Source organism: Chanodichthys erythropterus, chromosome 11 (genome assembly GCF_024489055.1).
Source record: "Chanodichthys erythropterus isolate Z2021 chromosome 11, ASM2448905v1, whole genome shotgun sequence".
Classification (NCBI taxonomy): Eukaryota; Metazoa; Chordata; class Actinopteri; order Cypriniformes; family Xenocyprididae; genus Chanodichthys; species Chanodichthys erythropterus.
The window spans coordinates 28,007,501-28,023,810 of NC_090231.1; the positions used below are offsets into that span (position 1 = coordinate 28,007,501).

Sequence of the window (16,310 nt, forward strand, 5' to 3'; positions counted from 1 at the left end):
TCATGAAAGTACCTTGTGCCTGCTGCTGAGTGTCACATCACTTATAGTGCCTCGTAAAAAAAAAAAAAAATTACAGTGTTTGAGCAACATATCAAAAGTTCCACATTAATCCAGGATCCTGGTTTATAAATCCACTTAAATAACACTTAAATATAAATGTTGAATCTGAATGTTAACCCTTACTCTGTGTGTAAAACTTTTGATGTTCCCGGTCAAAAATAACTGGTCTTTAAGAAATAGCTTATAAATCTCTTGTTATGCTATATTATCATCAAATATTTGATTCAATCTTTTTGTCAACTTGTTTTCTTTCAATTAGGACAGGTTTTGTATTTCTTTTTGGAACTGATTGTAGGCCTCATTGATCTGAGCTTATGCATCTCATTTTTTGAGTGGAAAAACAGCATTATTTGTGGATAATTTTGTCAATATTCAACAAAAGATGAAACAAATTTGCATTGTTTATCAGACTAGTGAGTTTTATTGCTTAACCAGGAAGTTTGTTTTTAAATGCTTTTGTTTTGTACAAAATGGTATGTCACACTTGTAGATTTCCTGCTCAAAAATGACAGGCCTACAAAAATAGCTTATAAATATCCTGTTGAGCTATATTATCACCAAATATTGGATTCAATCTTTTTGTTAATTTGTTTTCTTTCAATTAGGACAGGTTTTATTTATTTTTGAGACGGATTGCCTACACTCATTGATCTGAGGATAAAATTAGTCTCTCTGAAAAAGAAAGCCTATAATAGTTTGTGTACATGAACGTATGAGTGTGCATGTATCCAGTACATATATACATGTACATATATGTGAACATGAACACAATGAACATATTCCTAAACAACAAATGTTTCTCTCAGATCAAGGAGGCCTTTAATCAGTCAGTTTCAAAAATAAATACAAAAGCTGTCCTAACTGAGAGAAAACAAGCTGACAAAAAGACCAATATTTGGTGATAATATAGCATAACCACAGATTCTTGACTGGGAACATCACAAGTGTGACATTGCACCATTTTGACAAAAAGATAAAAGCATTTCAAAGCAATCTTTCTGGTTAAACATTAAAGCACACTAGTGTGATAAACAGTGCACATTTTTTCAGATTTGATTGAATATTAACTAAATTATCTACAAGTAATGCTTTTTTCATTCTAAAACTGAGGTGCATAAGTTTGAATCAATGAGGCCTGTATGAGTTCCAAATTAAACACAAAACCTGTCTTAATTGAAAGAAAACAAGTTGACAGTAGGTGATAATATAGTGATTATATAGCACAACGAGAGATTTCTAAGCTCTATTTTGTAGGCTGGTCATTTTTGACCGGGAGCACCACAAGTATAACAAGTTGAAAAAAAAATCCAAAAGTACAAAAATAATCCCAAACATTTGGGGAAGTAGTTATACCTTTTGCAAGTTTTAGTCCAATACAATAACATTAACATTTTCAGAAAATACTCTCTGTGTCTACGTGACCTGAACACAACATAATGGTTAAAAAGCATCCATTATAATGGGAGAAGGAACTTAAGGTTGTGATATCTGACGAGAATTGGGCTGAAATACATGCACATAGAATGACATGTAGTAGAATCTGGACAGAATATAATTGAATGGTGATTTTGGTTATTTTCAAATGCCCCAAATTTAAATTAAGTCAGTCCAGTGCCTGTTGGAGGGAGTGTGGAGAACAAATAGCCATGCATACACACATCTTTTGGGACTGTCCTATTCTAGTTCCTTACTGCACAAATGTTTCATTAACCTGAAAAATTTTATTCATTTGCCCAGAGACCCATTTAATAGCTATTTTGTGAGTTAAACCAGATTTTTAAACATTAATCCACTTTCAAATAAAATTTTCCAGATAATTTACTCACCCCCATGTCATCCAAGATGTTCATGTCCTTCTTTCTTCAGTCGAAAAGAAATTAAGAAATCTTTGATGAAAACATTCCAGGATTATTTTCCTTATAGTGGACTTCAATGGCCTTCAACCTTAAACAAAATTATAGTTTCAGCGCAGCTTCAAAGGGCTTTAAATGATACCAGACAAGGAATAAGGGTCTTATCTAACGAAACAATCTGTCATTTTCGAAAAAAAAATGTAAATGTATTATGCTTTAATATGCTTTATATAAACAAATGATCACCTTCCAAGTGCTTCCACCAAAACCACACTTTCGTATTCTTCAAAAAGCTTACGTTGTATGTCATACACCTTCCCTATTCTACTTATGGAACGAAGGCGGCACCAGTTCCATTTTTTCCGTAAGTAGAATAGGGAAGGCGTAGGACAATGAAGAATACGAAAGTGTGGTTTTGGCGGAAGAACATCCAAGCCGATCATGTGTGTTTATAAAGCATTTACAGTTGTATTTTTTTTTTTTGAAAATGACCAATCGTTTCACTAGATAAGACCCTTATTCCTCGTCTGGTATCGTTTAAAGCCCTTTGAAGCTGCAATGAAACTGTAATTTTGACCTTCAACCATCTGGAGGCCATTGAAGTCCATTATAATGAGAATAATTCTCGAACGTTTTCATCAAAAACCTTAATTTCTTTTCAACTGAAGAAAGAAAGACATGAACATCTTGGATGACATGTGGGTGAGTAAATTATTAGGAAATTTTTTTATTTTTATTTTATTTTAGATTGGCTGGTTAACTTTTTGTCATTTTTGAATATTTTGATCCCATGTAAGGTTGTTGTTCTGTGTTTACTGGTTTTGTGTTTGTGGTGTATTGTTACTATTTTTTAAATTATTATTATTATTATTATTATTATTATTTAATTTCTTTTCTTCTCTTCATTCATCTTGTCGTGCTTTAAAAAACACAGTAATACTACAAAAGTTTATGTATAAAACAAAACATTATGTATCTTTGCACTTTGTACATGTTTTGCAAGATGCTGGTTAATAAAAAAGAAATTGTATTGTACTTGCAATGTGGTGTAACAATTTTGAGAATTTCTACTTTTATATTTTTTTCCCACACAAATTAAATTTCAGTTGATTACTAGACATTTAACTAAAAATGTTTGTTGGCAACAGCCAGAAATCTATCACAGTTATGGTATTTTATCAAATGATGTTTAAAAAACAAAGTATTTGTACAGTATTCCTAAGTTTATTATGAGGGATGTACATTGCTTTGTTTTTGGTTTTTTATTTTGATTGTTGTAGTTTAATAAAGAAGTTAAAAAAATCATGCATTATTTCTTGATTACTGTAATAAGATTTAATAAGAAAGGTAATACATCAGCTCTGATAGTTCATCAGGTTTATGTCTAACATGTGTTCCTGAACAAGAAATTAACATCGAATAACTTATTCCCAGCTGCCTTTACAACCATTAAAACATTAAAAATGGTTGTGACCAGAGATGTGGAATCTGGACTTATAAATTGTACTTGCAATGTGGTGTAACAATTTCAAGAATTTCTATTTTTATATTTTCCACCCAAATTAGATTTCAGTTGATTACTAGACAAAAAATAAATATATTATTTGTCCAGTACAGTATTTGTTAGTTTATCATGAGGGATGTACATTGCTTTGTTTGTTTTAGTTTTTTTTTTTTTTTTGATTGTTGTAGTTTTATAAAGAAGTAAAAAAAAAAGCATGCATTATTTCTTGATTACTGTCATAAGATTTAATAAGAAAGGTAATCCATCAGCTCTGATAGTTCATCAGGTTTATGTCTAACGTGTGTTCCTATGAAGCAACAAATGAGGGAATTTCACACCTGTTTTCTTTTTTAAACAATGTGTCAGCATGTTCACTGTACTACTGGTCATATCTGTAAAGTTTGTATTGATAATGTCTAGGTATATAAAGCCCACTTATGGCCATAGTATTGCAGCGGCTTTGGAAATCTAAGGTAAGAGAACTGGTATGGTTCCCCTCTCTACTCAAAGTCTTTTATATTTTACCAAATTGTCACATTTTTTGAGCACCAGATGGGAAAAGGCACAGGTTTATAATGATCATACATGTATGTGATTATAATCATACATGTATGTAATTATAATTTAGATTAAAAATGTGTTCCATTTTATCAGATATTCACATTGCATCTTCCTTGTGGGTCTAAAGTATTACAGTAACACAAAGAATTAATGTTAAAGAATTAAGTTATGTTGAATATCAGTGTTATGCTGTTACTTTTTTTACATACAGTGTTTGCATGTCCTGTTTAATCAAGTTTAAAAGCCAAAGTAAAACTTTTGCAATGATATATTATAATGTGAGCCCTGTGATGGACTGGCCACCTGTCCAGGGTGATTCTCTGCTTTTGCCCAGTGACTCTATATAGGATAAGCAGGTATAAAAAAAATGGATAGAAATTATATGTTTATAAATATTAGTAAACGAACTGAACTGACCTTCATTTGAGGCATTCTGCCTAAACAGCTGTGCCATGGTTCTTTCCATAGGTCTTTCGGCGCAATGTTTGTGGAAAAGGTTACTTTTGGCCTGTTGGCCCTGCTCCTCGTCTTCTCTGCTAGAGCTGAGGAGATGGTAAGACTCAAGACACACACACTTGCATTATGCACCTCTCTGATACTAATTATTGTTATAATGAAGAATGTAAAATGGTGAGTTTTGTTTCTTTTCCATGTTTGTGTTGTGTGTGGTGCTATGGCTTAACTCACATTCAGCTTGGTAAGTCAAATACTCCAGAAAACTGTACTTATGACATATAAAGTATTTTAAAATGAAACAATTCTGCAAATATTGTCTGATTTAAGTAATGCTTAAGTAGTGAACATGTTGATGTGTTTTTATAATAGTTGAGGACAAGTCTGCTGAGCTGTCTGTGTCTGAACTGCTGGACAGAGCCAACAGAGGCATTGGTACGTACTCTCCACTTACTCACCAAGAGACATCAATATGTTGAAATTGTGCTTCATTAAAAAGTCCCAAATGAACTGTTTATGTGTTAGTTCCTGAACCTGATGAGCCCAAGCTAATGGATGACATTGCTGTGGATGAGAGAAATGCTGATCCCTGCACCTCTACTGGCTGTCTCTGGCCCAAATACAGCGACGGCAAGATTTATGTACCTTACGTCATCGCCAACCATTACTGTAAGTCACTAATATTTTGATTTATGTTTTTCATTCAGAGCCCAAACAGAACCTGTACTGTGGCTAGACTTTAGTGAACAACCTAATGCTTTAGTCTTATAATCAATGCAAAACCATGCAAGTGTGAAGAAAGGCACATATTTGACCTTTGCCATTTCAGCCTCCCGTGAGCTGGAGATCATCAAACGTGGTCTGGACTCTTTTTCTTCTGTCTCCTGTATCCGCTTCTTCCGCCGCAACAATGAGAGAGACTATATCAGCATTGAGTCTCGCAGTGGGTATGTAACAGAGATAAAATCAGAATTAGAAAAACATCATAGACTAGACAATAGATTATAGTGGAAGTCAGAATGAACATTTCATGATCATCAGCATTATCAAGCCTTAGAATGAGAATTACATTTGAGATCTAGGATGATGAGGATAAAGGATCCTTCTCTAATATCAAGAGATTCATTTTATTATTTGTCTCACAGATGCTACTCATACGTGGGTCGCCGGGGTAACGCCCAGACTGTGTCTCTGGCCCGTAATGGCTGCCTTTACCACAAAACTGTGCAGCATGAGCTGCTCCACGCTCTTGGCTTCAACCATGAACAGACCCGCAGTGACCGTGACAATCACATCCGAATCCTCTGGGAGAACATCACTAATGGTACATGTTAAATAACAGAATCCTTTTTGAAGTATGCAATTATAGTGATTAGTTCAGTGCTATAGTGCGCATGTACTAGTCTAGCAGATTTCTAGGACCACCAGTAAATGTTTTGTTTGCTCATCAGATATGAAGCACAACTTCAACAAAATCAACACTCTGAACCAGGGAACTCCCTATGACTACAACTCTGTGATGCAGTACCACAGGTGAGAGGAGATGAGGTTTCTCTCTGTGTAAAGTGTAACAGATTATTATCTAACCGCATCTTTGCCACTTGCTCTATTAGAACTGCTTTCTCCAAGAACGGATACCCCACCATGGTTCCCATTCCCAATAGCAATGCTGAGCTGGGCAAGGCTACTCAGATGAGCCAGAATGACATCATCAGGCTCAATAAGCTCTACAAGTGCTGTGAGTGACACGTTTCTCTCAAAAGAAGAGACACCTACTATTTAGTTTTGGATGTGTAAATGAGTGATGGCAAAGATTGCATATATTATCATTATCAATAGCATTGTCTAGCAAATATTGAAAATATTACACTAAAAACATTTTCCTAATGTACACGTTACCTTAGTGAGTATTTATGTGTACTTTATGTTTAGCACAAAAATAAGAAAGGGGAACTTTAAACTGACCCTTGGTGATCTACCCGTCTTTTAGGAGCAGTGGAAGTGCATTCAGCACCCAGACATGCAGCACAGAGAAAACAATTCACTGAAGATCCTCTCACGGATGGTGTTGACTAATGTGCTGAACTTGCATCATTCTATCAGATGTATTAAGTTAAATGATACACCAATATAAATCAAATAAAAAGAATTTCTGCGAGTTTCTGTGAAGACATGCACTCACTGTTTTTTTTAAATAAAGTATATTATTTATACATTTAATTTAAATGTAATTTAATAATAAAGTATAATAAATTACATTATCTATTATTCTATAGTGTATATACATATTAGTAAGAAAACTCAAGCATAATTCTTAATTCTTCAAAATTGTTCTGAAGAGGCTGATTGATACTGACCTAAGGTCAGTAATTAGGTGATGTGGTATTTGCTTACATGGTTTCCAGCTCAGACAGTTTCAAGAAGCTATTTAAAAAAAAAAGAAATCGAGAGGCAGATTTATCTCACTGTATCATAAGTCTATTTTTTTTAAAAAGAGGCCCTTTCTATTACTAATTTTTGGTAGTCGATATAATGAACTATTGACATCCTTGGTATGAAATATTTTTATGGCCATAAATAAAGACAGCAGTGAAACAGTGAAATAGAACAAATGCTATTTTTAAAAAATAGCCTATACATTTCACTTGCAACTCATTGCAGTAAAAGATTGAACAACAGATAAGTAAATTATCAGTTAGGTTAAATCATTCAAAAGAAAACAAGATAAAAAAAAACATTTAGTTTAAAATTTAGGTAGGCCTACTTAATAAAAAAAATAAAAATAAAAAAAGTGGAAAAAAAAACTCCCAGTAATTTTCTGGCACCAGGGGCACCAGAAAATGTCTGTTTAAAAACAGAAAAAAAAAGGCCTACTGTCAGAAAAAAAAAATAGATAAACTGTAAAACAAAAACAACAACAAAAAAACTGTCATTTTTATCCAATAATTACTGTAATTCTACACAAAATCTCCTTATAATCCCATAAAATAACATATATTAATTGTTAGAATACAGCCATACACCTCTAAAACACAGGTGTATGACTGTATTCAACTGGAGAGTGTAACCTCACAACTTTACTGTAAATTGCTGTGTGCTGTGAAATTTAAAAGTGGATCAGGATTTTCTCAGGATTACATTAAAAATCTTATTGACACTGATGGCTGTCCTCTTGATGGCTGTCCTCCTGACTGTTTCTTAATACTCAAACTGATGCTTCCTCGTTTCCTCGCTCCTACATCCTCCAGCCCATGACCTGGAAACCGATCGATCTCAGAGATCTTGAAGGACATCTCAATTCTCTAACTGCACCATGAGGAGGTGAGGAACGAGGAGTGAAGAAGCTTCCCAAGGAGTTATGAGTGAGGCTACGTTCCAGTTAGTTTTTTTATGCCCTTCCCTCGCTACCTTCCCTCAGTCTGACTCCTAGTAAAGTATCAAAGTCCTCTTGGGTTCTATAGGCTACTCTTTGGTTCAAATCCAACCCTGATAAAATCTCACCTGCCTGTAGCTTCCTAACCCTTCAGACCTTGATTAGCTTGTTCAGGTGTGTTTGATTAAGGTTGAAGCAAAACTCTGCAGGACTGTGGCTCTCCAGGTCCAGCGTTCACCACCCCTGGTATAGACACCAACATTGATGAAGACAGACAAACAATGACAGAAAATTCTGAACTGAAAAAGGCAGATCAAACAAAGGGAGCTAATGAGATTATTAAAGAATGACTAATGACTAATTAAACTGACTGAAGAAAACAAAAAATGGTCACAGGGCAGAACCAATGAAACACAGCATACATGTTACAAGGTCACTTAAGGGTCACCATGGCCTACTGAATAAGGTGCCTCATGTCTTGAGCAGAACCACTTTATGAATAGATTACATAAATTATGTCTTCCAAAAGGATCATTTTTAAATTTTGTTTTTTAATTATTTTTTGATCCATACATTTTTATTCTCTTTGAGTATCTATAGTGATTTTTGTTGTTTTGAATTTCAGAAAATGACATCCTAGTATTAGAATGCATGTAATTCAGAGAATGTTTCTTTGTGAGAACTGAATGGTATGATTCGTCTGTAAGATGAGATGTGTTGTGTGAAAGGAAGGTAAAGTTCCCTCTCCTGGCAGAGGGTGTGAAACAAACGCATGCGGAGGATGCATGAGGTGGTATGTGGCAGACTGCTGGTCTCTTAGCAACAGCACACGTACAGGAGCTATGAGAGATGAATTCTCTCTTCAAAGTGATATATCTTACATTTACCGATGGGATGATATCATCTTTTAAAGGATATATAATGTTGGTAGTAAAAGAGGGATTTCCTTCTCTAAACACATCCCTCACAATGCTAAACTGCCAACCTAACCTAAGCCCAATATTATGAACAGCATCTGGGCAATTTTAAACAAAGACAAAAGATCCTCCAGGTTTGAGTGATCCCTTGAGTAATGATGTTGTGAAAGAGAGTAGTACACATAAAAATGACATTTACTCACCTTCATGTCATTGCAAACCTGTATGACTTTCTTTCATCTGTGGAACATAAAAGAGGATATTTTGAAGAAAACCGTGCAGTTTTGGTTACCATTGACTTCTACTGTATGGACATAAAAACAATTTTGAGACATTTCTCAAAATATCATCTTTTATGTTCCACAAAAGAAAGAAATTCATACAGATTTGGAACGCCAGTAAATGATAACAGGATTTGAATGTTTGGGTGAAGTTTTTAATGAGTGCACCTGTGAAAAGGACTCTTTGCTATGCATTATCCACTAGGCTGAATTATTGTACAAGTCATTTTATAATGATGGAATAATTATTCTTCCTATTAATAAGTAGGATAATGTAGTTTTGATTTAATGTTTTGATTTGCAGATGTTTTAGAATAATGAACAAATTACTGACAAAAATAGGTCAGACGATTAAATGTGCACACACAAAATTTCATGACCTATTTACTCTGATCTTCCAGAAAATGAATGAACACACACACCACACATTTTTATATACAAAGAGCACATTCTTTTTCATTAGCTTCTCCTTAAATAGAGCAAATATCACAGAATATCATCCATGGTTCTCAATTATCCGCTGCAGTGTTTTCAGCAGCTCCCCCTAGACAACAGTGTGTTCCAGTTCATTCAATACTGTCCCTCTTCCACCCCCATCTGCTCCTCAGGAGGTGAAAATGGGTTTGAGAAGTCCCCCTGGGGACTGGATAAGCTACCTCCCTCTCTCTCTGATCTTTTGTGCTCGCTCTGCCTCAGTCTCTCACTTTGTGGCAGATGGCGGTTTATCAGTGAGAGCACCAGATCAAGACTCAAACAAATGCTCTTATTTTTTTTTGGAGGGGATCTTTTTTAGTACTCCCCATGAACAAATCACATAAGATTTCCTGGCCTAATGGGAGGTGTGTCTTTGCTCTGATCTATCTTCGGATTGGGAGATGTGAAGACACACATTTCTGTTAACAATCCAAATCATATTAAACATGTGAGTGCTCAGGACTGTAATATGCTATCGATAATATTCTCAATTATTGATTGCACTTTGATCCATATTGACTGGACCTTAGAAATATAACCTTAGACTACTCTAAAATCATGGTCTTTTTTATGACTTGGCTATGTAAACAAGTGTGGTAGGATTTAGAGATTGTGCCTTTACAAAATTAACTCTAATTCTGGTGCTCTATAACAGGGCTTTTTTTTTTTTTTTTTAACAAAGTTAACTTCTGAATTTAAGGTATTAAATATGCTTAACAGTAATTAAGCAATTTATATATTCCTTGTTTACTTAATTTTATAATGTTATATTCTGCTTTCTAAACTTGTCTTAAACCATGACATCAATTACAATTATTTTATTCTATTGACAGCCCTATATTTTATGAAGGAGGTCCTTCACTCACAAGTTGATCATCATACTTTGGAGCATCAAAAAACTTTGAAAAATGTTCTCCCCCCAACCTCAGGGGCTTGTTCTTTGTACGTCGTTAACTCTGTCAGCTGGATTTGATTGATGACGATTTGGCATGATCTTGGATTGTTCGGTTCTTCAACACTCATCCTGGACTTGCTGCCATAGCAACAGGTCCGTCAGCTTAAACCTGCTCGTGAGCATGCTTATTTCATGTAAACAGGACTAGATTGCATCTTTTTAAGTGGAATTGTTACTTAAAATCTGTCCCAGCCACTGCTAATATATTTCAAGAGTAATTATCCAGGGACAATAATTAAAAATGATAATAATTTACAAATTAATTTGAAAATAATATCATAAATGTTGTGTAGTCTATAATACTATAGGCACAGCCAGTTTTACTCATTGAAAGATTTATTTGTGATGGAATAATTGCTTTACAATTGTATTGGAGTCTTACACACATGCTGTACAGTTATTCTGAGCCGTGCATTAATTTGAATGGTAACGCTATTATGGGAGTGGCTTGATGCAGCGCAGGAGATGCAGATAACTTGATCTTGACTTTAATTCATTTTTAATTAAAACTTTAATTAATGCTGTCACGTAACAAATCTGATAAAAAAAAGATAAAATTAAATGAAAGCGAATTCCAACATTGAAATAGAAATGTACACTGTACAAATGCTTGTGAATCTAAATAATAAATAAACAAAAAAAAACAGTGCACATTTCATTTATCTGTTATAACATTTATGTCGTAATGTCATTTTGTTCGCATGGCTGTTTCATTATAAAGGTCCAGAAGTTTTTCATCAGGTGTCTTTACTACACTGAACAAAATTATAAATGCAACCCTTTTTTTGTCTTTTTGCCCCCATTTTTCATGAGCTGAACTCAAAGATCTAAGACTTTTTCCATGTACACAAAAGGCCTACTTCTCTCAAACATTGTTCACAAATCTGTCTAAATCTGTGTTAGTGAGCACTTCTCCTTTGCAGAGATAATGCATTCACCTCACAGGTGTGGCATATCAAGATGCTGATTATTGCACAGGTGTGCCTTAGGTTGGCCACAATAAAAGGCCACTCTAAAATGTGCAGTTTTAACACACAGCACAATGCCACGGATGTTGCAAGTTTTGAGGGAGTGTGTAATTGTTATGCTGACTGCAGGAATGTCCACCAGAGCTGTTACCCGTGAACTGAATGTTCATTTCTCTACCATAAGCCGTCTCTAAAGGCGTTTCAGAGAATTTGGCAGTACATCCAACCGGCCTCACAACCGCAGACCACGTGTAACCACACCAGCCCAGGACCTCCACATCCAGCATCTTCACCTCCAAGATCGTCTGAGACCAGCCACCCAGCCAGCTGCTGCAACAATCGGTTTGCATTTAGACAGATTTGTGAAAAATATTTGAGAGAAATAGGCCTTTTGTGTACATGGAAAAAGTCTTAGATAGTTGAGTTAAGCTCATGAAAAATGGGGGCAAAAACAAAAGTGTTGCGTTTATATTTTTGTTCAGTGTAATTATATGATGTCATTATGTTGCTGTCTTGCCGCCAGCCAATCACTGCATTGCTGATCGTGGTTTAGAGTATCGATACATCTGCCCTTTTCAAGGAACACGAGAACGCGCAGTAATCTCAGACAACTTAATCATGATATTTTAATCCATTCCACAAATTTGTTTGAAGAACCAAATTAGCCAGAGATCAGTTATCATTAGAAGATCTAGCATCTGTCAAATCATCTCAGATGTTTTAAGCGAGGTACGAGGAACGGACCCCAGTTCTGAATCCTGCAAAGTTTGTTCACAATCCCTTTAAAGATATGAACAGCCATAAATGACTAAAAACATATCAATCAGAAAAAGAACATTCCCCATGACAGACAAGGAAAATTCCACACAGCTTAACAGAAACCATCCGACAAGGCACAAAACACTCAATAAGACACACAGTCACCCTTCTTGAAGTGATAAACTGATGAGGTGAGAAAGAAGGGGGGGGGTAGAGATTGGGTGAGGTGAGAGATTTGGTAGCCTGTAGATTATGCTTGAGAACATGCATCTGTTTATTTTGTTTCTTTCTTGCTCGCTATCTCTGTCATTCCCTCTCTCTTTGAAGGAGTTATTCTAAGGAGATTGAGAAAAATGAGCAGTGTCGGAGAGAGGATGGTGGGAAACTGGAGCTCAGGAAATTTGTTCCATCTAATCCCCATAACTGGAGAGATCTGTCAAGGAAAATTCCCTCTCTGTCACTCACTCCCTCCACGATACACACACAAATGCACAGACACGTTTTTTGTCACGGATTGCTGCCATGAGGCATGAGGTTTGGCACCTCTCGTTCCAGAGCAGCTTGTCATGGTCTTAGCGTGAAATTGAAGGGATGTATTACTGATTTCATGTTGCTCAGTTAACTTCCCCTGGCTGCCATGCTCATGTAGCGCTGCTAGCAATGCTAATAAGCTAAACAACAGTTTGTGTTTGCCTCTTGACTAAACAGATTACAACTTGCTCCACAAGTCACTTTGTGAACCAAAATGTGGTACATAGCTTCTCATTACATTTTGTGTTTTGTAAGGTGTTTTTTTCCAGTGAGAAGTATGAAGTCTATTCACTCTTAAAAAAAATAAATGTTGGGTTGTTTTAACCCATATTTGGATCAAGTATGGACAAACCCAACCATTAAATTTAAAAGTTTAAAGGCAGGATAGGACATTTGTTGCAGAAACATTTATGTTATACTGGTTAAAAGTCTAATCCTGATAGCAATCCTCCTGAACCAAAACAACAGCCTGTGCTGCATCCATTCCATTAACTACTGTAATTTGGAAGAGATGGAAACCCGTGACGTTATACACGGAGTTTCACACGAATTTTTGCGTTCACACAGCAGCAGAATACGGAAGTGACAACCGCATTAACCGAACTCACACCAGTACATTTTCATGATTCACAACCACATTCTCGGAAAACCCGCGCTGTACGGAACCGGACTGGACAACTAGTTGTCTGTCATGTCATACTCTGCGAGACAGCCGCTATGCTAAGGGGTTTCTTGTGTGTGGTTTAATTTTCGACAACTTACAGCGAGGGAGATATATGAGCTGTGTGTCATCTGATGGTTTTAGATCCAGTCACTGTTCTCCACCGGAGCAACTCCCGTCAGTTTTGTGTTCTATGCGCGACTCAACTGCCGGGTCATGCGCGTGCACGAGACACTGCAAAGGACCTGGGACGCCAGTAGCCTACAACGGTTCAATGTGTTCGGCTGGCGAGTGTTTTACATCGGAGCTTATGTCATGATTTACTTGGCGAAGAATACAGGCTTGACTCTGGTTGCACATTCATACAGACAGTATAAGTTGCTTTGGGATCGGGACATTTCGAGACTCACACCTGTAAGTAAATGCAGTTGTCAATCCCAAAAACTGACAGTGTGAATGTAGCCTATGTCAACACTATCAATGCTGAAATGAATCTGCAGCAGTCAGGTGGTACAGGTCAGTGCTCTTTAAGTTGTTAATGTTTCTAAATATTGTAATGTTATGTGCTTTGAGACATGAGTTTTAGTTTAGTTTTGTTTGCTCCTTGTTGTACTTGTTCATGTGTTTTTGAGGAGGAGTGGGTGGCTTTGGAGAGCGCTCTGAAATGAGGGTGGGATCTTATGCTTTCAAAGCTAGCTCGCTATTGCTATCTTCTTCGAAAATTACCCTACCTTTAAACCATTTTTAGTGTTTATTTTTGTACTTTTTCAGCTTTAGCACATTTATATGGATATCAGAATGTAAGTTTCAATGTAACATAAAAAAAATACTGCAATACTGCATAATAATAATAACATATAATTTGACAGTTATGTTCAATAATACATTTTGTGTTTGATTTATTCGGTTTATGTATTATTCTTGTAAGTCCTGTGATGAGCCATTATTTTGCTACTCTGTATTCCTATTCTTAAAGGGACACTTCACCTTAAATGAACACAAACAAAGATTTTTAGAAAAATTATCTGTCTGTAATGCAAGTGGATAGTTACCCAAAGGTTGATGCTTCAGAAACCACAAAGAGATCACAATGGTAATCTGTACGACCCCAAGCAACATCCTCTAATGGAAATGATAGGTGTGTTTGAGAAAAATTATATATTTTAAACTTTTGAAACCATTACATTAGAGTAATGCTTACCTCACTCAACAAATCTTCTGCACCCTTGTACCACCCAAATCCACCTTAATTTTTTAACTTTAAGTAGTCCAGGGGGGAACTTAGTCAAGACTCGACTTGAGTCTTGTGCTTGAGCCCTTCAAGCCAAATATGTTTACTCTTACCAATCTCTTTACCTGTTTTAAGCCCTGTATTCCAAAATGTGAGTTTGTGTTTAGAGGGAGTGTTCGATCTAAAAATAACTACCATCCTCAAAGCAGGGCATCAAAGACATCAGGCACTCAAAACGTCTCATTGAGTATTGAAGAGCTTTGCTTGGATTTGACCAACAGATATTATTTAATTAAAAAAGATATGAATCATTGTGACAATTTGCATTATTGTCAGTGTAGCTCACAGATCAAACTGGATCAGGGTGAATGAACTCTGAATTCGGCAGCTAGAATGATATCACTGTATAAACACCTGTTGCAGCGAAATAGGTCAATTAAGAGCTCAGCCCGGGCAGCCATGATGTGGCTGAAGAGCTTTAAAGTGGCTGTGACTGAATTTTGGAAGGAGTCTTTCATCATAATAGCATTTCAGTTTAGTTTTCACGGCTGAGTCCGCTTGAGGAGGGGTTTGTGCAACCTGTTTTCTTCAGATGCTCATTTCAAGCAGCACTGAGTCACAGGAGGAGAGACAGAGAGAAAGCTCACCATATGACCCATGTGAAAGTCATAGAAATCCTCCAGACTTGAGCAGCCTTTGCACATTACAAAGGGACGGTTCAATTTCACTGCTGAATGAACACCTTCAAATCAATTACGCAAGAAGACACTACTGTATAATAACTAAATATAGCTATTATTGTCTCAAATGCTCATCTTCCAGAGACTACATACAAGCATTCATCAAGGCAAACAATGAGAGAGGGCCAGAGTGAATGTTATGGAAACAGATTAAACCGCTCAGTGCCAGAACGATCAGGAGGGGGAGGGGGGGAGGGGTGCTGGGCACAGTAACATAGACCCAGTCCATATGGTGCCTGCATAGAGAGAGAAAGGAAGCAAGATAGAGAGAGATAAACAGACACTGAGACCAAAACAGATTGGTCATTTGTGTTTAAAGTATAAAAACAAATATATTGAAAACAATTTTAAAAAATTTGGAATAGCTAACAAAATCTCAACAAAAGTCTCTCACTCCGTGTAAAATGTCTCTCCTCAGGGACTCTGAGTAATGACTATTATTATGTGTAGAGGTGTGAAATTACCACAATTGTTGTGGCAAAACTAAAGCCTGTGTGTATTACTGCTTGCCATTGCACTTGGGTCTTGTGAGAAAACACACATATGTAGGATTATTGAATCCATCCGTTTTCATATTGAGTGAGTGCATGTAAACTCATGCATATTCACAAAATTAGATCATAAGAGATCATCATGTCCAGTTTGGCTTGTTCTTAAACAGATGTTTGCTCATGTACACAGAGACAACACCCCCTGGAGTCTCCCTATTGATAATCCTTCCAGAATGGCGTTTCGTTTGTCTGCTCCAGAGCCCCCAGTCAGCTTGCAGCACCCCGATTGCTCTTAAATCCTCCAATGACTGTATTGGAGAGTGTGTGTGTGTGTGTGTGTGTGTGTGAGAGAGAGAGAGAGAGAGTGCGCACATGAATGTGTGGGTGTGTGCTGCACCAGACATCAGCAGCAGGTTGAGAGCCGACACACAGAGGAAGCAAGAGAGAAAAAAATAATAAAGGGAGAGAAGGAAAAAGAGAAAAAAAACACTCTTTCAT

General features: G+C 36.3%; 1 protein-coding gene across 2 annotated transcripts; it reads left to right on the forward strand.

The window, feature by feature from the left end:
- Positions 1-4,711: 4,711 nt before the first annotated feature.
- Positions 4,712-6,589, forward strand: LOC137030392 (low choriolytic enzyme-like). 2 transcript variants are annotated; one of them, XM_067400685.1, is made up of 7 exons: positions 4,712-4,866; positions 4,957-5,100; positions 5,261-5,378; positions 5,577-5,755; positions 5,883-5,964; positions 6,045-6,169; positions 6,422-6,589. In XM_067400685.1, coding segments are annotated over exons 2-7 (624 nt in total). In that variant the 5' UTR covers positions 4,712-4,866; positions 4,957-4,982; the 3' UTR covers positions 6,424-6,589. The 2 variants fall into 2 exon arrangements, with proteins under 2 accessions (XP_067256786.1, XP_067256785.1); XM_067400684.1 differs by lacking the exon at positions 6,422-6,589 and having other exon boundaries at positions 6,045-6,177.
- The last annotated feature ends 9,721 nt before the right edge of the window (positions 6,590-16,310 follow it).